The sequence below is a fragment of the Acanthopagrus latus genome, chromosome 17 (genome assembly GCF_904848185.1).
Source record: "Acanthopagrus latus isolate v.2019 chromosome 17, fAcaLat1.1, whole genome shotgun sequence".
Taxonomy (NCBI): domain Eukaryota; kingdom Metazoa; phylum Chordata; class Actinopteri; order Spariformes; family Sparidae; genus Acanthopagrus; species Acanthopagrus latus.
In genome coordinates this window covers 7,474,335-7,496,476 of record NC_051055.1, presented here as the reverse complement: position 1 = coordinate 7,496,476, position 22,142 = coordinate 7,474,335, and the positions used below count along the sequence as shown (strand labels likewise).

Here is a 22,142-nt window from a genome sequence, read left to right as displayed (position 1 = left end):
TTTCTATTTTCCATAATGCCTTTCCCTCAGATACAGATCATTTAATCAAGTTAATCAAGCAGCTTGACCTCCTCTGCAGGACTGAAATAGCCACTTGTGCATGCTATTTTAATAGTTAATGGATTCATTATAGATTGTTTGGCGACCAGAATCTCAGTGTAAATTTAATCTCCTGGGACATAAATGAAAATCTATCTCTTCTTATTAACAGAGGGGGCTCAACTTGTCTTGATTATTAACCGTATACTAACAGACTGCCAAAACATAGAGGGAAGAAAATTGTTTTCTTCTTGTGCTTGTTACCAATGTCCTAGATAGTGATAGCTGAGAATGCTGTATTGTAGCTTATGCACTTGAGTTAAAAGGGAATATTGCTCAACGTCAGAGTTTGTATATGCTGTGGGTTTCTGCAGAGTGCTCTGGTTTGCTCCCGCAGTGAGAACGACATGAAGGTTGGGCGAATTGTTGGGTCCAAACTGCCCATTTAAAGCCAAATGTGAGCTGGGATGGGATCCAGACCCCTTTGACTCTGCATAACTTGTGACATGATTTGGCTCGAGAAATGTTTGACCACCACTTTGTCCCAGACTAAACGACCACTCCAAAACTATCAGACTGATTGCCATGAACTTTTTAGTGGTCCCAAAGGAGAAATCCTATCGACTGTAGTGGTCTGCTGAATTTTCCTCTGGTACCAGTGAAATAACCTGACATCTACAAGGATTATTGGCAAAATATTTTGTAACTGGAATGGCATTCACTAGAGCACATATCTTTTGCTTTGTGCTAATTAGCAAATGTTAGCATGCTAACAGGTTAAACATGAAAGAATCTGGCAAATATTACCAACAAAACATAAGAACGTTAGACAGGATATTTATTTTAGCATTTTAGCATGCTAATATTAAGATTAACATTTAGCTCAGACCACCACTGTGGCTGAGTACAGCCTCACAGAGCTGATAGCACTGCTGTGGACCCATCTGTGATGTCACCTCACTGATTTGGGACAAACCAGATAAACTTTGGTGATTTCTTTTCTTATAATCAAAATTGATTGATCCAAATATGAAAGTCCTCCTGCTGAAGTTTGGTAATATACCCTTTTTAACTTTTGCACTGTTTGCATTGCACTGAACAGATACACAGCAGCTTACCCATTTGATAATCAAAATGTCTGCTCTCTCTGCTCTCCCTCATCTCTCTTCTTAACTCATCATTCCGTATGCACTGGACTTGAAATCTGAATGTCATATGATTGTGTGTCCTTGTTCTTAGATATGTTTGATTCTATGCCTGAGCAAAGCCCTACCACAGAATCCAAAGCTGCTACCACTCCTAGCGTAGACCTTTTTGGTGCAGGTACAGGAGTTGATATCCATTTCTCTGTGTGTGGAACCTCTTCATCTCTTCTGGTTTCCATACCTCCACTCCTCTGTCAACTGTTTTTTTTCCCCACACGTCTTGGTTTGTCCCCCATAGTGGTATGAGAACTGTGCATGTACCCACTCGTCAAATCTTGGATTGTCCTTGTGGCTGCTTGCTGTCTACCGCCGTGTCTTTCTACCTGCCACGCTAATACTTTTCTTTGCTCCCCAACCTCCACGGTTTTCCTCTTTCTCGTACTCTGCCTCTCGCTTGCATTGGTATATTAGACCTTCCTGCTGTTTCACGCGGGCCCTCACCTTTGCCCGAGCTGGCTCCGGTTGGAGACATCGTGACCGGTGAGTTAAGCTGCTTTATCTTTCCTGCATCACTGTTTTTCCCCTCCTTTCATGAAGAGTGCAGCCAGTCTCAACTTACTATGAATTTTCTTTGCATGATGCTGGTGTTTGCATGCACATGCACACCAGTGCTGCACTACCAAAGGGTGCACGCTTCAAGGATGCGGATACACAGTTAAGATGCAGGGATGCCTGCTTTCTTCTCCTGCTCCTTCGCTGCATGTCTGCGAGCCTTTTAGATCAAGCAGAATAACTGCATGTGAAGTGCATTCTCCTCTTGGCCATGAAGTTTCAACTGATAAACGTAGTCATTTAGATCTGAGAATAATTGAATGCCTTCTGCGTCTGCCTCTGCCCTTCTCTCTGTTTAGACTCATTTGCATCTCCAGCCCCTGCCGCTGAGGCTGCTCCTGTCACTGTTGCTGCTGCAGCTCCCATCCCAGAGGCCTCCTCTCCACCCAAAGCAGCAGAGCCAGCACCTGTCATTGACCTGCTGGGTACTGTACCTGAGAACACAAAAAGCACACTTTCATTACAACAGCATATGCTGCATGTGAATTCTTGACTTTTAACAACTGTTTGTGCATTCTATAATTCTACTTTTCTGCCTTCTTGGTGTTTTGTTGCCATCCTCAGTTGTCCCAGCAGTAAGTTCATGGGTAAATGTTCGCACTAGTGAGGTTGATCTCTTCTAGATGTGGCGATAGACTGCAGTGAAGCTGATCCAGTACTCTATGGAGCCAATGCCAACATTCTGATTTTGATATATTGACCGAAATGTGCATTTTTTGGCAGTGATCTCTGTGTTGGGTTATTATTTGAGGATGTCGCAGATATTTTACAGTTCAACAAAAAACTTTGTTATCTAAGATCACACCAGTGCACTGAGAATTTAATCATTTTGAATTGTCTCAAGCACCTTTTCTGCATTCTAATCTCTCAAAAGAAAGTTTTCATACTGGCAAGTACTGGATAACATATACACTGATTGTGATACACCTGTAGTAGGCCAACCAATGGGTGGGGCTCCAGACTGCTGGTGCCGCGGAACTAGCGCCTGTAGCTTCTGGATTAGAATGGTGGGGTTCTTTCCAAGTTGATGTGGTTTGTCACAGCAATGTCGGTCTGTCTGTCAACCCCACCAGCAGACCACTACAGATCCAGATCTGAATATCTCAACATCTGCTGGATGGATTGGTGGAACAAATTGTCATGATTATCAGAGAAAGAGTCCTTCATGAGGTTGACATATTGGTTTCACAATCATTCCTGATAATCAGATGGGCATCAGACTTCCATGGACAGTCCATTTATTTTCATTTTATTTCAACAACATTGTTGGATTTTCAGCGACAGATGGATGAACTTTGCCATTCCCATTTTGTGAGAGGTTGCTGCCCCTGTTGTGTTCTGATCCCTATGGTAGATTCGCAAAACTTTTTCAATGTGATTTTCTTGCTAAACGGATTTACATTTGTAATTTAGTCAATAAAACCATTGGATTACAGTGAGACTTAAATACATGTTTGTGCTACAGACAAACATTGTAACACGGTAAATCATAATATGACTGCACCATGTGATATCACATCAGGTAGGAATTGGGTTTATGATCAAATACCTGGATGAATAATGTTATCCCTGACAGCCAGAGCCATACTTTGTGTTTAGTGTTGATTAGAAAATATTAGCATGATGACATGCTAAACTAAGATTGTTCATGTGGCGAACACGAAAATATCAGCATGTGAATATGTTAGCAAGCTGACATTAGCATTTAGCTTTAAGTACAGCTCTGTGAGGTCGTGCAGCCAGACTGTAAACTCTCAGTCTTGTTGCTGTGTACTTCTGCACATTTTTGAACAACTCCCACTCCAGGATAAATAAAGCATCAAGAAAAACATGAAATGGTCTCAGGTTATTTTTCTATGTTTTGAAAATAGAACTGAGCATGCAGTATATTCTGAGATAAATATTCTTCCTATAGAAGCTTCGTCATGCCTGGAAACCTCTTCTGTCCACCCTAAAGTTTCTTTTTTTCCTCAGTTTCACTAGACATTTTTCTGTCACTCATAGTTTTGCCTTATGAAGATGATCTTGTCTCCTACCCCCCACTGTGTCCCAGTGTGTGGTCCAGGGCTGACCTCTCACCCCTTTCTGCCCTCCATGCTGCATTGTGGATAACTGGACGGTCCTGCAGACTCCTTCGGCGGCGCTGTGGAGGAGACACAGCAGATCTCTGCTCCTGGAGGGCCTGGAGACGACCTGCTGGGAGGTGAGACTTGTCTGACTCACTGAAGGCAGTGTTTTTCAATCATTTTTCAGTTTTTTTTCACTTATCCCTCCCTCCCGTCGTGCATTTTATCGATGTTTCCCTGTCCCAGCACACCTGATTCAAATGAATTGCTCGCTATCAGGATTATAGCTGAGCTTGATGACGAGCTCATCATGTGATTCAGTTGTGTTGGGCAGGGAAACATCTCAGGAAGAGGATTTACAAACACTGCACTTAGGTATTTTTAAATAAATTACAGTTAAATTAGAAAGACAGAAAGGACCAGCAAATGTCTGATGTATCTTTCTACAGTCTGGCTGAAAGGTTTTTTGCTGGCAAATTACTGACAGAAATGTTTCATGCTGATTAAGAAATTACGCAGTAATGACGGAGACGCATTTATCAAATTAATAATGACACACACTTGGCAGGACTGGCCACACTTAATTCACAGCAGTTCCAAAGTAGCTCTGGACTCATTTGGAAATGTCTGCAAAATGTCTGTCCACTGCAACTTCCTGCTGATGTCATAGCCAATTTCTCACTAATCTAATTTCTGTCACTGTTTTATGGACAATAGTAAATTGAAGACGAAGATTATCATCTCCTTGTCATGCCCCAGCCTTAGGCGGCCCAAAAACACTCTCCCACACTAAAGTATTCATTGTTTTCTTTGACCTTGTCTCCTTCGTTAAATGTTGGATCGTTTGTCCCCCACGCAGCTACTTCATAAAAGCCTTTATACTCAGATAATCTTTATAATATATACAACAGTTAGCATTCATTTCTTCAATACTTAGCATTCCATTGAACATCTGGCATATCATACAGATTATTCATGTATTGTGTTGTAAGTAGTTGAGTCATGTGTCTCTGTGTGGTGCACTGCCGCTGCAATGATCCTCTTTCTCCACCGAAGTAACTCAAATTCCATGCTGCTTTTTAAGACGTCTAATGTGCCATCTGTTGTGACAGTGATCGTATTCAGTGTGTGTTTCTCATGGTTTTACTGTGGGTCTGATGGCAGTGCTGCATGTCGTCATAGTTACAGTGCCTTCTGTTACCCCCTCAGGCCTGATGTCCCCCACCCTGGCTCCCACCGCTGCCCCAGCTCTCGCCCCAGCCTTGGCTCCAGCTCCGGTGCAGGGCGACCTCCTGGAGTCGGGTTTCGATGCTCTGGGCTCCCTCTCCTCTCCGGCACCGCCTGTACCTGCCGCAGTGGCAGCAGCGCCAATAGTACCAGCTGCATTAGAACCTGTATCCACCACACCGGCGCCCTCTGGTGGCTTTGACGCTTCAAGTAAGTGGACCATGACGTGTTGGAAAAAGATCTGTTCTCCATCTTTGTCTCATTCTAGTAATCTTTCTCTTCGTCATGTCTTGTGAGTTGTTAGAGGACTTCCGAAAAGAATTTTGATTGTATTTGCACAGTTGTTCTGCTCGATGCACATTATTCTGCTCCGGTTCATTAAAACTGAGCTATAGAAACCTGGTTATCGCTTCCTGCTGAGAGCTTGACTTCTGCATGAATGACACACTGACATTTGCTGCTTTCACTGTTCTCTGTATTTCTGCTGACTGCTTAACTCCTCACCACCGCTGCCTCTCTCGCAATGATTCTTGCTCTCCTCAGTCAGTTCTCTTGTACTTACCACACTTTCACAAATGCTGTGCTTTTCTCCACCTCCTGCTCACCCCACCCCTCTCTGCAATCTGTCTGTTCTTCTTCCTGTCTTATTTTTTTTTCTTTGGTTCTTTCTCTCTGCGACACAATTTCTCTCTTTATTTCCCTCTTTCCTGACACACACTCCTCCCACTCCACTGGCTCATTGCTTGCTTCTTCTAATCTTTAATTGGTGAGTTTAATCTCGCAGTGCATTGCAGCATGTGCAGTTTGGATAAGTCTCCCATTCTGCGTCTTTGCATGTTGCAACAGAACCCTGGATTGTCTCCTGCATGAGACAAGAGTCACTGTACTGTTTTTTTATGTTTGTACAGTAAATCTATATTTGCCCTTGGACTCTTGGAGCAGTGTCTCCTATTTACAACATGTCATCAAGGTCGGAGTAGTAGAGTCTCCAGGTTTATTTCCAACACCTTATTTGTAACACCTTTACAAAAGAGTGCTACTGTAACACACTTCATTGGTGCTCAATAACTGCAACACATTGTAATGAAAGAACTTACTCTTTGTTCACCTTTGAGGTTAGAAATATAAAAGATTCAATTTGAATGTCGTTATAGCTCATGAACCCTTTACTGTGCAGGGCAGAACATTCTGCTACACTGCCTACAGTTACAGTCTATTTAAAATGTAGTAATGGTCAAAGCTTGTTAATTAGGCCTAAAAACCTCCCAAATCATTTAAATATGATAATTTGAACATTATCTTTAAGCGCAATGGCTCCCAACATTTGTACTATCCAAGGGTGAATTTTGCACTTTCCAGATGATAGTTATTGTAGAGTAGTTATTTCAAAAAATACATTTATTAGGTTTGAATAGAAGAAAAATTCACATATGGAGTTAACAGTTGGGGACATATTAAAATGGTAAGCTAAAAGTAATAAAGAAGGGGTTAAAATAATGTTGGTTAAGTTAGTTAAAGTGGAGCAATTCAAGTAGTTAGTTGAAAATAATGCAGAATCCCAGGGGCATTGCACTAGCATTATAATAAGTATCCTGTGACATATTAAAATTTTGGGATATACCAATATGCAATGCAATGTGCATAGCAGATGAGAAATGCGATTAGGCCCACATTGTGACCTCCATTATATTCTAAGTGAGAGGGTGAAGCTGTGAGCAGTATTGGAAACCCCCCTGATGGAGCCGAGACACTGGTGGTGGTGAAGGGATGGAGAGGATGGCTGAAGATCTGGATGCAGTGAGGAAGACTCTGGTGAGCTGGATCTGGCCACTAGATATGATGAAGTGGAGGAGAAGGGAGTGGAGGAGGGTCAAAAAGATTTTGAGTGAATAAACATTACCTGACGGAATTTACGCTGAGCTTCATCAGAACATGGAAGGTGGACAAAGTCTTACTTGATTTCACCTGACAGGACTGTGGGGACACCCATCGCCAACTTTCAGAATGGAATGAAAACCTGGAAACTCTTTGGCCTTGATGACCCCCTTGTTCCAAACCAGTGCTTTATTCCAAAATCAACCAGTTTGTAGGCTCCTGGGTTGTCATGTGAACTGGTTGAGCTACTAGCCAAGTGTAATAACACCCCTTTGAATGCTCAAATGTATTCACAGCACTGTCCTACATTGTGCATGCGATGCACAGCTGACTACTGATGCTGTAACCACTGGATTGTCTCCTTCACTGTACTGTCTGTTCTGACTCTGCCTTCTGGCCATGTTAAAGATAGATTAAGGATTTGCAGGTTTGTAATCCGTGTTGTTTATCTGGTGTCCCACCATCCCAACCCTCTCCTCAAGTGTTTGATGGATTAGGCGACTTGCTGATGCCCGCCGTAACGCCCCAGAGCACAGGGGGCAGCACTGCTGGAAGCACAGGAGGAAGCATGGCGACTCCTGTCGCAGCAGGAGGCATCGCAGGCGCTCCCCCCGCCACCCCACCTCCGACCAAAACCATCGGAGGAGACCTGGACTCCTCGCTGGCCAACCTGATTGGAGGTAGACTGCAGAATTTGTTGTCTGGAGATCAGTCATTTCTGTGTAGAATAAATGTTTCAATAGAAATCTAACATGTTCTTCTTTCCCTCCTTTTGTTCAGACCTTGGGGTAAAGAAAAAGTAAGTGTGTGTTTAAAGATCTGAATTTCACAAATGTGCATGATATAACACTGCACTGCACCACACTGTCAAGGCTGATCAAGGTCTTTAGGTTTAAACATCTTGCTTTCAAAAATTTAAATGTATTTGGACTTTTGCAACAGAATTAATCATATGAGATAAAGGAAAACCTGAGGTGTATCTTGTGTTTGATGTACATTAGGGACCCAATGAGTGAGAAGAAGCTGACGGGAGGTGCCAACTGGATGCCACAGGTTGCACCCACAAGCTGGGGTACACCAGGAGCCCCCATGGTAAAAACAGCTTGGACACTGCATCCCCCCCCCCCCACCATGAGATCACACCTCATCCATAAAGTAGTTTTACTGCAAACTGAGTTTAGAGCTGTTCTTCTTGCCACAAACTGAATTTTTTTTTCTCTCCAGACATCATAAACATGGCAAAACCTAAATGTGTGATTGTTCATGATTAAAATCATAATCCAAACATTTGAAAAGTACAGTTCACACAAGCTGTGATTTTAAGAACATGCAGTTTTCATTGGTGAACTCTGATCCTCCTGTCTCTCTAGGCTGGTGCAGCTCCTGGAGCACCTGGAGCACCAGGAGCAGCTCCGCCTGCCATGGTGCCACCGATGGCTGCGCAGCCTGGCTTTGGCATGGTGAGTTTAATATCACTCAGTGTGAGTTCCCTGTTTTTGCTGTGAGCCTTTTTTGGATCTACAGCTCATGTTGTAACAGATGATGAGATCATCTCGGAGGTGTGTGATGATTAATCTGCACAGCTTTTAGAAATCCCAATCTGTTGTCCTGTCCTTGCTGTCTTACCAGCCTCCTGCAGGAGGGCCTGGAGCTCCCATGATGCAACCCATGATGGGGCAGCCTATGATGGGACAGCCCTTAATGAGACCTCCCTTCACTGGGGTGGCTGGAGCTGCACCCGGAGCCGCTGCACCAGGAGCACCGGTAACCAACCACACACACATAGTAGAGCCTGCAATCAACATGAGTCCAATTTGTGTACAAATATAGCAAACCTGTATGTGATCCATATCAAGAGGATTAATGGTATCCTAAAACACAACGTGCGTGTTTAGTATGTATGTCCACCATTCCATGTCTGGTCAACATATGGACTCCTGTGTTTCCTGCTGTCTCAGCTTTCTCCAGGACCTGCAAGCCAGAGCCCCAAGAAGCCTAAGGACCCTTTGGCAGATCTCGACCTCAAGGACTTCTTATAACGCCCCAGGTGGAAGCTCACAACAGCACACATAGTATATACAGTTCAGTATGTATCTTCTGTTGTGCAGCTGTGGAACTGCAGTGGAGTACAGTACCTGCAGATGGAGCTGGTGATCCATGTCTCCAGCTTTTTCTACTCTCAGAGACCATCTACCATCTGTGTTCTTCTTTCAAATATCATCAAATAGTGAATGAGCTCTCTACTTCCACATGCCCATTTAGAAATAAATCTTGATTGGATTCAAAGCTCCTCACAAAATATTTTAGAATACTGGAGAATATATTTCTTTGAAAGAGGAGCAAAGACCCCCAGTGAGGCTTTTCTTCTTTCCCTTCTCTCGACTGGCTTTGGCAAGAGTTTGATCTACCAACAGTTTTCATTGACAGTGCTCTCCTACTGTTGATCTGTATGGTGTAAGTGCCAGTTTTTTTTTAAAATGTGACGTCCATTTTCCAAACCATTCCTAGTTGTGAAATAAAGAAACCGGTGCATCAAGATGGCTTAATGAACTATTTGAACTGAAAAGGAATATTGGAAAGAATAGTCTCAGAAGGATGGATCATTAACTACATATCACTGTTGAAATCACCAAATTCAAACAAAATAAACATCTGTGTTTACAGGAAAAAGAAGACAAAAATGAAATCAGTCTGTCAGCTTTCAGAAGAGAACTTTCACTTGAACCTCGTCCCTCATGTTGAAATGCTTCCTGTTTCTGCTTCCTGTCTTCCAGCTGCTTTTTCGTCTGCAGCCGAGCCCTCTCACCTTTTGCCTGGTGTCCGTCAAACATCTCAGGATGCCAGCGATGCTCAGCTACTCAACCTTATAAGAGCCCTCTTTTCTCCACCCCGCCCATCAACGCCCCGCCCTACTCCTGTGTGATGTCGTAGCACAAACTGTGAAAGTGAACCATAGCGGATTATATATATATATATATATATACATATGAGAAAAAAAAATACAAGCGTGTGCTTATGTAGATGTACTAATCTTTTTGTCTAAACAAAATCACTCAAAACCCTGACAAAAAAAGTCCACAAAAGTAGGTGAGAGAAAGTGAGGGCGTATGTGTTTAGATTTCTTTCTAGTGTTGAGTTGAATGATGGATGTGCTTTGGTGTCCTAAGCCCCACCCACAGCCCCGTGTGTGTCCCCGCCTCCTCGTTAAGGGGGAGGAGCTCATCTTTGTCCCTCTCTGATCAGATGGGAGTGGTAAACGAAGCCCCCCAGTAGATTTTTTCGGAGAAACGTTTTGTGTGTTGTTTACAGAAAGGTCCTCTTTGATGTACATAGATTTCTCTGGCGAGGATTCCGTCTCTATTCTGTATGTCTGTTGAAGAGAAATATAAATGTGAATCTGACATGAAATTGTAAGAAGTCGTGTGAGTATCCTTCTATTTCCCGTCATCTTTTGAAAAGTATTTGGAAAACCGATATGAATACTGCTATATGATTAATATACTGTATATTATAGAACAACTTCTGTGGGTTTCTGAATCATACCAGAGCAGGAAGTGACCCTTTCTGTTTATTTATTTCTTTTTTTCTTTTTTTATACTCATGGCTCATTCTTATGTTTCTTTCGTTGTCTTTTTGTCCAATGTTATTTATATGTTCTGTTTTCTTTTTTCGTATAATCCTCCAGACCGGTGTTAATATTTGCTGGCATTGCTATTAAAGTACATATCTTACAACTTATTTCCAGAGAAAAAAATGCTTACAGTGAGTGATCAGTGTCTACCTGCAGTCTCGACACTGCCCGTATGTTGCCTGTGCTTTCTTTATAACTATGACGGTCAGTATGGTTATTTTTGTATTCAGAGTCATTTATTCCTTTTGCCATACCAAACTCTATGTTCAGACGGATCAAATGAAAACAAAAAAAATCTCGTCACGATGGTATGTGATTGACATGGAGATCAAAATTTCGAGGAATAGCAGATCATCAACGTGGTGATCCCGCAGAAAAGCTTTCTTTAATTAAGGGTACGCTGTAGAGTTTTTTTCTGAAAAGTTCTGTTTACATTCACTGTCTCTCATCAGACAGGCGCTGTGTGTGCCCTTGAGGTCAACGGATGTGTCGAATGCATTTACCAAATCGCTTTCAAAGTAGATTTATATTGGAAACTTTGAAACCTATATTGTTTACAAGCAAAGCTCATCACAACAATGCTTCATAGTCAAAAACTCCACAGGGTACCTTTACGTTACCGACCTGTTGCACCCAGTGATGCTGGCTCAAGTGACAGTGTGTGTTTCTGCACCGCTGCTTTTACAATATTATAATTACTGCAAATGAATGACGGTTAACCTGAAGGTGCAGAGACAAATGCTGACGACAAGTCCACGTTTGATTGTTGTCTGAACATAATTTTTGTGGAAGTTGTTCATTTGATTGCTGCTGACCTTGGCACATTGTCAATTGAACAATGCATAATGTAAGTGGCCACATAGGAGGGATGTGTACAGTGTGGAAGTCCACAAGAGGCCACTGACTGTCCAGCCATGATCTCATTCCCCTGAAGCATCTTAACATGAAGCTCCTCTGATCCCGCAGACTTACAATGGAATCCATATGTTGATATACACCTGGACAGCTGTATGTACGAGAGGTCCTTGTCCTGTGCTGTAAACCAGACTAATGTAAAGCTTACTCTGTGTGTTGTCATGTCAGTGGACTGAATAAGCAATTTGGTTGTGAGAATCTGATGTGATTCGGAGAAAACAATGGGAGATTATTAACATTTTTCATGAGAATTGTATTTTTCTTTAGTTGTAAATTTACTTTTATTTTTCGATGACCCTCCCCAGTGCATGTAAGCCCTCCGAGGTGCAATAAATTCAATGACGGATTGAACTGCCCACGATGGATTTTCTTTACTTTCTTTACTTTGGTGGAGTATTTAAGGTTTTTGTCCGACCACACTAACAGTATGTTCATCACTGTTAAACAAACCCAGATTACCAACTAAAAGTGGACAAATGGTATAGGCCCCAGACCCTTGGGTGCCCAGAAAGCACCATTTGGTATTTGGTCATTTGATTAATTAAAGTCTGTGAAAGCAAACCTGAGGGTTGAAGGTGTGAGGGATTATAGCTTAATTTCGTTTTACTGCACCTTATATAACAACCCCTTCTGTTCCTGGACCAAGAGGAGGAGAGTAGCATCTCCTCAGCATGTGCTGCTTGGAGGAACACCAGGAGCTGGCAGCTACTTCAGCCGACCACTGCTCACCTGGCCAGCAGCTGCTGACAGTGATCTTGTCACCTGACCCTGTTACTGCCTGTCTGCCATACCATGAAAGTGGCTCCTAACCAGCCACCTTCACATTTGAGTGTCTTGTTTCACAATTCTAAAAATGTCAACAATTAATTCCCAATACTGTACTCCTGCAACATCAACAAGTATATATGGTTTTATCTAATCTGTTTCGAGTGTATTTTCAGGTCCTCATCTTTTCACTCTGTGTACAAATGAAATCTCTTATCTGATGGGGGCATCACTGGAAAAGTTACAGGGACACTTTCGAAACTTCAGAAATGACAATACAAAGGAAATATTTAGGAAAATAGATTATTGGTTGATAATACAAGTTTTATAGGCATGACGGTAGAACTTCATGACAAGGCGGCAGAGAATCAGGGCTCTCGCCCAGGTCATACCAAATTATTATCTGGTGACCAAGAAAATCTAGACCAGATTTAATGGCAAAAGCCACCATGATAATGTGTGTTGAAGAGAAAAATGCACCAGTCGATACCTCAGGTCCGGATGCTACAGAGCACAGCCAGCAGATGGTACAACACTTCATTCTCTAAGGAGATCTCCTGTGCAGTGAGTAGGTTAAAAGTTACTTAGAATAATTAATAGCGCAGTGACTGTTGCTGGAAGGGGTCTAATTATCTTCTGCAAACCAGTGCACACACACAAACACAAACACACACACACAAGTAGTGATCTTGGTTTAATGGTTGGTAGTCTTCAATCTGCATCATTAGTTTCAGGTATTTGGTATTCAGAATGATTCTCGTATACAGTTTTTGGAACAACGTGAACAACACGAAAATATCACATCCCAGATTTCAGTTTGTTATTATATAACAATATTGCTTTTGTAATCTCATTTAACCCACAGAATTAGAGAAATCTCAACAGCTCAAGTAAATTGTTAAATGGTTTCGGTCCCATCTTATCGCACCCCAAATATGTGGCCTCACATTAAATACATAGTTACAGTACTAGGCTATCAAAATATATTCTGAGAAGAATATAAAGAAAAAAAAAGTTTACAATTCCATAAATTAGCACCACGTCTTCTGGAAAAGCACCGATATAATTATGTGCACAACAATGAAACCACATTCACTGTGTTGCAAGAACAGAGAAAAAATTGTGAGAGTCAAATCAGAAAAAGTCTTCTAACCAGGATCCATAAGGACCCTTTCTCTATTTAGACAGAAAATATTCTTTTTTTTCTTTTAGAAAGGAAGCTGTAAAAAACAAACAAAAACAAACAAACAAACAAAGAAGTTCTAGATATACACAATGCAAAACACCAGTTCGCTCACTTAAAAAGTTTATAAAAACAGTTATCTTCAATATCATAATATGTAAAACAAAAGTTACATTAATCTCTCCTGGGTCTTTTGTCAAAGCCGATGCGCGCGCTCTTCTTTACAGTGGTGGAGAACTCGGGAAGATGCTGGTTCCTCCATACAAAGCCTGACTGGGATGTAAGATCAATGTACCAGGGCTTTGCTCCCAAATATTTGAATATACAAGCTTTCCAAAATGGTATTTGAAAAGGTCAATTCTTTGAAAAAAAAAAAAAAAAGTCAAACTAGAAAGCAAAACTGTAGATCTGAATGATCTGTTAATACATACAACACATTTTTTTTCTCTTTTTTTTAAGCAAATAAATTAGAAAAGCGTACGAGCAACAGTTCTCTTGATGTGCTGACGAGTTCTTTTTGTTGTCAACACTGAGTCTGTATTGCTGTTTGTTGATTGTGTGTGTGTGTGTGTGTGTGGGTGTGTGTGTGGCTGTGTGCTTATTGATCAGTGTAGTGAGAGTCACTGGGAGGCACAGGAGGTAACAGGGAGGTGGCAAGATGACAGGCAGTCGTCGGGCCCCTGGTTGGTCATGACACTTGTTGGTAAGAGTAGGTAGGGTGTCGCATATTGGATGGAGGTGGGTCGGAGGGACAGGACAAGGGTAGGTGGTCAAGGGGGGATCCTGTACTGCCTTAGGCTACGTGGCACTCGCTTGAGTCCCCGTGGACCCAGTAGCAGATCTGGGCATATTTGAGAGGCGTTATCCTCACTGCCACGTTGTAATCCTGCTGCGTCCCATCCCCATTTACATCCACCCACTGGTGACCGGAGAAAATCCCGATAATCTTCCTCTTCCACTTCTTCTTGCCAGGCTCTTTGAGGCGGATGTAGACCCCTGAGCCGCTGGAGCCGGGCTTGGCATCGCAGTATTGGTACAACAAATCATTGGACTCCTCAGATACGGAGCAGAACCGGTACACCAGGTTGCCAGGCCGGTCATCGTCAAAGCCGGAGAAGTGGATCCTCCCGGCAGGGACCTTCTTGAGTGAAGGGATAACACCCAGATCCATGTGCTTGACTTTTGGGGCTTTCTTCAGCTCCAGAACAGCGTAGTCATAATCCGCAGCCAGCCTGTCACCCACACCTTTGAACCAGCCCTTAGGCACCTGGGTCTGCTTGACCCTTGTCCACCTGAATGAAGGTTTGTCTGGCTCCGCACTTCTCCGACTCCGGCTCTTCCTCCCTTTTCCTTTTCCTTTACGCTCCACTTTCCCATCATTCTCTTCCTTTTCCTGCACTTCCTCTTTATCTTTGTCTCCCTTTCTCCTCCTGCCCTTCCCTCGACCTCCTCTCCCTTTGCCTCCTTTCCCTCGTCTGGACTTCTCCTTCAGAATACCAACACGCAGCTTCTGCACCCCGTCGAGATAATCCTTGCCGTCATGGATGCAGTGGGCAGCGGTCAGCACATGTTTAGGTGACACAAGAACCCCAGAGCATCCTGTGGAGATCTTCACCGAGGTGGAGAAGGGATATTTGGTGGAATACTGCTTATCAGAGATGGTGAAGCGGGTGTCTGTGCCGTACACCTCTCGTTTGTGGCGGGAGCTAGATGAGACATTTCTGGACCAGGCAGTCACCTCATTGAGGCCCTGCACAGAAACTGAGGTATACGTGCGTGTACCGTTCTCATAAACCGTCTCGTAGGACAGGAATTGCTCCAGGTCCTCCAGAGACGAAGCAGGCACGCGAAGCTGACACTTAATCCCACAGGTCCCACTCAGCTCTGTCTGAGGACGGGCTGAGAATTTTGGGCTGCTGAGAGGCACGGTGCGTCTTTTTCTTACCAGAGGCACCTTCCACTGCGGCCAGGTATAGTCATCTTCGACTGCGTTCTCTTCGGCAGTAACAGCCAACACCACAGCCAGCACCGTCACCGGGAGCAGGACACACAGGGGTAATGGGCCCATTGTGAAGTTGGGCCTGGCTCTGAAATTTAAAAAGGAAAAAGGAATATGAGGTTTAACGTTACAAGGATTGATAGTTATTGACTGTGTGACTTAATAGCTACAAATGGCTCCAGGAATGGCAGTGTCAGGTGGTTGACCGCTGTGGTCCAATATGAAATGATGGCTGCCATGAAGTATTGAACATTCATGTTCTCCAGATGATGACTCCTTTAATATATGATGATCCCTTGACTTTTCCCTTTGACTTCTACATGAGGTTTACGCTTTCATTTTATAGTGAGATATCTGGACAACTATGAAACAAAACATTTGATATCAATTACCATGGTCCCCAGAGGATGAATTACATTTGCTTAAGTAAACTCCTGACCTTTCCTCTAGCATCACCAGCAGGTCAAGGTTTGCATTTGCCCAGTCAAATGTCTCCATGTCTAATAAATGAACTGCTGTGACATTTTGTAAACACATTCATGTCCTCCACAGGATGAAATGTAATAACTTCCCCCGACCTGACATCTAGTGCCATCTTCTGGACAAATTTCAATTGGTCCAGTACTTAGCTGCAACAGCTGCAAAAATGACTTACTTTCCCTTTACTCTGTGTTTAGTATCAATTGTCAGCATGCTAACATGCTAAATTAAGAGGATCATGGGAAACACTATACCTGCTAAACATCAGCATGTCAGTGTTGTCATTGTGTTAGCATACTGACATTAGCACTTAACTCGAAGCGCTGCAGTGCCACAATGGAGTGTTACAGAGCTGCCAGCATGGCAGCAGATCTTTAGCCCTGTTTATTTAAGATAAGCAATAACAGCACCATTCAAATAAATGATGCAATGCAATGTGATTGCCCCAACTTTCATGTTGCCTTAATATCATGTTACTGCTCCTGTCTTCACTTTAGTTTTTAAAGCTGCACTATGTAGTTTTGAGGGAGAAATTTTGAGTGAAGAAAAAAGTCTCTTACTTTGCTAATGTTAGCAGGATCCTTCTAAGTAGCTACCTTTCCAGCATCAAACAGTGTCCTGAGGACCTTATTCCTCTTGTGGACTGCTGCTGGCTTATATAGAAAATAAATCAAATAACTATCTCTAAATTGGTATTATTACATTATTATTGTTAATACTAACTTTCTCAGCTGGATTCTGGGCTCCAAACTGCATTGTGCCCTTTAAATTCAGTTCAGTCAGCTGCTAGCTTAAAGAGTTTCCCTGTGTTTTTGTAAAAGACCTTATTATCGAATCAGCGACCACTTATCCACTATATTACCATCAAAGTGTAAAATTCTACTGATTTGGTTCGGCTTAATCTGTGATATTTGCTTCAGTAATCACCACTGCTATGTAACAGAGGGGACATACAGAGCTGTACTGTAGAAACATTATCTTGTTTGGACTCTTTAATCAGATTTGGGCACATCTTAACTCAGATCTCCCTGAACTGAGAGGGTCTTTTATCCAGTGTTGACTCCTCTCAGTCTATGAAAAATAAACAAAGATCCATTAAAAGCCACAAGGAGGCAGTACAGCCCACAACATCAGAGACATCCAGCAGGCCCAGAGCTGAGACTGGGGCAGCGCAACACAGTCAAGACAGTCCAGTTTTTTTTTTTTTAAGGAGCACTATTCCTCAAAATGCTCAAGTTTGCATAACGAAACAGCACTCTGCATGAAATCTTCTCAAGATCTCAAAGCATGTCTCTGGAGTTGATACATTAGCTGTGTGGTTAAGAGGAGATTTATGTCCTCTGAGTCCTGCTGCAGGCTGCGGGCAGCGAGGAGGGAGAAGATGAACCCTGATCCTCTGAATGGGCTGAGACAGTGGCTTGGAGGTTTGCCACAATGGTTAACCTTCTCCTTCAGTAATGACCATATCTGGTTTCCCCAGCTCCACTCCAGTCCTTGTCCATGCACACAAATGCCATCAAACACAGAGACTACGCAGGCTGCAGACAGCCTGCTAGTTCATACCTCTACTGTAGGAGCGTGGCGTTGCCAACAATCCTGATAACCCCTATAAAGGAATAGCAATTTAGTTTTAATAGATTCAGCAGACCATCACTTAACTACAGAGTGGGGAGCTTTATTACGTCAGCATGGCTGTGGTGATGAAGTCACGCAGGGAGAGAAAATCGTTTGGATGCATAGCTGCAGGAGTGCGAATCCAACACTTAATCTCAAACAGAAGTCCAGGGTGAAAAGCCACAGTGATTTCATCTACTCTGGCTGTGAGAGGGGTCTAAATGATGTGTGACAGACAGGCTGACATCAGGACAAGCCCTCAAGATTGGCCAGGGGGTCCACAGACACACATTCCATTTCAATTAGGTGTTAGTGTGGCGTGACTCTTGGGAGACTCAGCTGAGAGGGAGAGTGTACAGCATCACCTGTGGACCATGTCGAGGCTTCATCGGCCACATCTCCCGTTTGACTCGAAACTCCCAAGTTCCAGTGAGTGCACTGTCATCGACGTGAGTCAAAGTGCAAAAAGGGACTGTTTGGCTTGAGCTTGCCGCACAGTGTCCAATAAAACAAACCCAGTGGCCAACATCTAACCAGCCCCGAAACAGACGGTAATAAAATACACGCCCGCAAGAGCTGTAAAACAGTCTCAATAAATGAGAATACAAAAATGACCCTCAGTTTCTGTTCAGCTTCACACTCCCACCACCAGACTCAGACATAACACAAATCCGGAAGAAAGCCTGCAATTATTCAGCATAGAGTGGAAACTGATATGCTGCCATGATGGCTCTCGGTCGCAGAAGGGGCTCATTTGAACTATTTTCCACTGCAGTCAGCCGAACGGAGAGGCTGTGCCCTCTGCGCCCCTCAGCAGAGGGAGTCACAGGAACTGCTAGAGGCACCCAGGAGACAGGATGACCAAAGGGTGGCGCTATGGAGCAAGGGTCCATCAGCAGCCCAGCAGGCACGGGTCACCACCTATTGTCTAGTTCAACACCAAGTTTAAAAAAAAATAAAAAATAAGAGTGATTTCATTTCATTTGGACTAGTTTATCACAACTTCTGCAACTCAGCCACATTTCCCTGTGTTACATGGAGCAACCAAGGAAACAGACAAAAAAAGAAAAAAAAAATGTAATTAAAAAAAAAAAATTATGATACATTTTCTTCTCTCAAAAAAGTAGATGTCCAAGCTGTCCTTTGTCTTTCCAAAATAAAAGCATGGCTATTAGCACTGCAACTAAAATAAACGCCCAATTCAAATAGCTATCCAAAGAAATGTGAACTATAACATCTGTGATTGCACATCTGTAGAAGCACAGCCACTGTGTGTGCAAAGGAGAAGGCACCCAGCGTCTGTTAATACCCAGGAAACCAATGCAATGCAAACTGTCTCTTAAGGAAAAAAAAATACGATGCACTGATTGAATAATTCGATTAATAATGATCAAACTGCTCCGAGAGTGTTGATATAAATGTGGAATATTTTGCATAACTTCGGACGCAAAGTTCAATTAAAAACATAGAAAAAGTTCCCCCTCAAAGAAAAGAAGCAACAGTCAAAACTGAAAGAAATCGATTTGGAAAATAAAAATATAGAAATATTAGATGCAACATTAAAATAAAAACAAGTGCAGACGCGCAGTGTTCCCCCCGCGGCTCCATCGGAGATCGTTCTTACTGTGCGCAGAGACAAAGGCTCCCCTACCTGCTTGCATCCGATTGATGGATCTGCCAAATCCGCAACGTATTGTTTGTTTTCCCGAGAAATATACAAATATGATCCCAGCGGAAAACAAACGGCTGTCACTGCATCCCAGACCAGTCCTGGAGTCAGCGGGGCGACGGCTGCCTGCTCCTCATTGCTTCTTCAAAGAGGCTGAGAGGAAAAAGTCGCAGCCGGGACGCTGCGCTCAGGCTGCACTTGATGCTGAGGAGGGAGGGAGGGAGGAGAGGGAGGAGAGGGAGGGAGGAAGGGGAGAAAAAAAAAAGTCAAAGACTTTTTTTTTTCACTTGTGACAAAAGCTGTTCACATATGGGTGGGACCGGACCGAGCGACCTAACTAAAGGCTGAATTGGGTGAAGTCAGTGGTCTATTGGTCTACTGGGTGAGGAGGAGGTGTGCTGCCTGGTGGACGGCGGGCTGCAGGAGGAGGACAGCCTCAGTCAATGGGACTCTGGGCTGACTGTGATGGAATTAGTTCCACTGCTCTCTACAATGGGTTCTTAGGCGTTGCCGTCTCAGCATCTGCAGCCCTTTGATTTTCCAGGCCAGTGGAGTGTAAACACCGAGGACTGAGCTGCACCTCCGTGTGCAGTGAATGCACCCAAGTTCAGCCTGTGCTCCCTGACATGTATCTGATGTCATCTAACAATGACCACGCATACAACTTCACTTTTTTAGTTACATATATATATATCATCCAAACTTGTGTTTTCATTTGTCTATAATTGCCTGAAACCAAGAACTGTTGTGTTTTTGTTACCTTAGAATGAGTCTTTTTATTTGTCAAGGGTTTCTACAGTAGCTCTGAATAAGCAAACCACACCTTGGTTCCTCAGAGGGTCTTTTGCCTTGTTTATTTTGTATGTTTTTAGCAGCCGTATTGGGGGAGGGGTAAGATGAGGTGTGTTCAGTTGGTTGCAATCTGCTTAGTCCTTAAATCCATAACACAAAATTATGCTCATAATTGTTGTAACTTGTAGTCTTTAGACCCAACTGACGTTGACTCAAGTGACATCACATAAGTTGATTTGTCAGATTTCACACAGCTTCATCTGCAGCTTCATACAACTATTTCAGACATGCAGGAAAACTACCTGAGACTTGATGTATCAAGTCTGTATCAAGTCAAAAGTGAGTAATAGCGTTTCACATTTGTATTGCATTTAGCTACAGTGGGTTTATTAATGCACTGTCCACCACTGCTTTGGCACAACTCATAGACATACCCAGCCTGTGATACAGCATCATGAAGACACAGCTTCATTATTAAGGGGTAGCAGGAAAAAACTCAGCAACTTCTGGCTCAATATCACATTAATATAATTACCAAATGTGATGTAGTTCATTCAATCCAATCAAGCTGATGTCATATAGGTATCATATGATCACAGAGCTGCCCAGAGGACAAACATGCAGATATCATCATCAGCAAGTTGCCTCACACGTCATCCTCTTTTCTTTACAGTAACAAGAAGTGATGGACTGTGAGACCCAGTCAAATATTTTCTGTGTTTAGTCTTTTTGTATTATGCAAGGTCAGGACCAACAGGAAGAAGTGAGGGCCTCCGGCCCACAAAGGAAAAATGCCATGGTAACTAATGGAAGTCTCAATGAGCCAAGAAAAGACACGGAAAATATGCGTGTAATGAGGTAGAGAGAGAGAGAGAGAGAGAGAGAGAGAGAGAGAGAGAGAGAAGGGGGGCAGAGGGAGGGAGTGTGATTATACACATCTGGCTCAGGAGGAGATGAAGAGTACAGGACGCCAGTTAGATTAGAGACTAATCTTTGTGTAATCTGTCAGTCACTCTGACTCGCAGCCGGCTTCACCGGTATGCTTTTCAATAAATGGATTGTAAATGACACCTGTTTCTCAAGCAGAGAGAGTGTGTGTGTGTGTGTGTGTGTGTGTGTGTGTGTGTGTGTGTGCATGTGTGTGTGTTTGTGTATGTAAAAGAGAGAGAGAGAGAAGACTTGGGTGGCCTGCACACCTGACCACCGTGTTAAGGATCATGATGGATGCTCATCCATGTGGGTGGTGATCACACACGTGTGCGTGTGGACCAAGCACATACACCTACAAAGCATCATGTTTTCTGAGCAGTATGAGTTAGAAGAGGACACACACACACACACACACGCACATACCCTCTCTCTGGGTGTGGTCCTGGCTCTTCCTTCAGGCCCAACATGTTATGGAAACATACTTACATTACGGGACATTGACCCACTGGTCAGTGAAAACATACTGTGGGGACTGTAAACACACACGGGTCCCTGGTAGAATATTAGCTCGGGTGCACAGGACTGAGATTTTAGCACAGTCACACTCATATGAAGTTAAGCACAAGGCCACACAGACTGTGGAAAAACATTGTGTATGTGACATCAGCCGTGGCTCTCTGAAGAGACTTTTTGAAGCTTAAGCTGGGTTCACCACTCACCGCCATCTTTGTCAAATTACTGAAGCCACAGTATCTAAATTATTTAGGCAGTGAGCCGGGAGGGGCAGAGGTCGGATGAACACACGCCACCACAGCTCGTGTGATCGCATGAAACAATTCTGCATTGAGTAAACAAGCCCCCTCTGAGACCCTGAGCTGTCGTGGAACAAAATAAACTGAACTGTGGAGCCTGTTTGACATGAGTGGGTAACACATGTGGACACAGGTGACAGGATCCACATCCCTGTTGATACTTTCACACTACTCCACTGATCTAAGTAAGGCATGATGCCAAATGAGCTGCCATTATTAAGGATTAATGGACATTGTGGAGGCCAGAATCTTCCAGCGGTTGCCTCCCATTGTACCATGGTCCAAGTTTTTTAAAAAACAGTAACTCAGTTTCCCTGACGACATCTGGGGGTTTGATTGATCAAAATGTTGTTAGCTACAACAGTAAATCAGAAATCCTTAGATACGA

At 43.2% G+C, this 22,142-nt stretch overlaps 2 protein-coding genes across 22 annotated transcripts in view; one reads left to right on the top strand and one right to left on the bottom strand.

Moving 5' to 3' along the window:
* snap91a (synaptosome associated protein 91a) overlaps positions 1–11,866 on the top strand; it is a 53,643-nt gene extending 41,777 nt beyond the window's left edge. For 11 of the 21 annotated variants that reach the window (XM_037075135.1, XM_037075138.1, XM_037075137.1 and 8 more), the window contains 12 exons: positions 1,279–1,362; positions 1,656–1,724; positions 2,096–2,221; positions 3,925–3,999; positions 5,072–5,299; positions 7,447–7,644; positions 7,745–7,763; positions 7,966–8,056; positions 8,335–8,424; positions 8,594–8,728; positions 8,923–9,011; positions 9,739–11,866. In XM_037075135.1, coding sequence (XP_036931030.1) covers positions 1,279–1,362; positions 1,656–1,724; positions 2,096–2,221; positions 3,925–3,999; positions 5,072–5,299; positions 7,447–7,644; positions 7,745–7,763; positions 7,966–8,056; positions 8,335–8,424; positions 8,594–8,728; positions 8,923–9,003 — 1,196 coding nt within the window. In that variant the 3' untranslated portion in view covers positions 9,004–9,011; positions 9,739–11,866. Of the gene's footprint in view, positions 1–1,278; positions 1,363–1,655; positions 1,725–2,095; positions 2,222–3,849; positions 4,000–5,071; positions 5,300–7,446; positions 7,645–7,744; positions 7,764–7,965; positions 8,057–8,334; positions 8,425–8,593; positions 8,729–8,922; positions 9,012–9,738 lie in introns of those variants that run through there. The other 10 variants (XM_037075153.1, XM_037075152.1, XM_037075149.1 and 7 more) reach the window with 6 other exon arrangements.
* Positions 11,867–12,964: 1,098 nt separating this feature from the next.
* Positions 12,965–19,385, bottom strand: prss35 (serine protease 35). The gene is made up of 2 exons (XM_037072918.1): positions 19,203–19,385; positions 12,965–15,545 (listed from the first exon to the last, which is right to left on the bottom strand). Exon 2 carries the CDS (start codon positions 15,524–15,526, stop codon positions 14,252–14,254), a length of 1,275 nt encoding a protein of 424 aa, XP_036928813.1. The 5' UTR covers positions 15,527–15,545; positions 19,203–19,385; the 3' UTR covers positions 12,965–14,251.
* Positions 19,386–22,142: the final 2,757 nt, after the last annotated feature.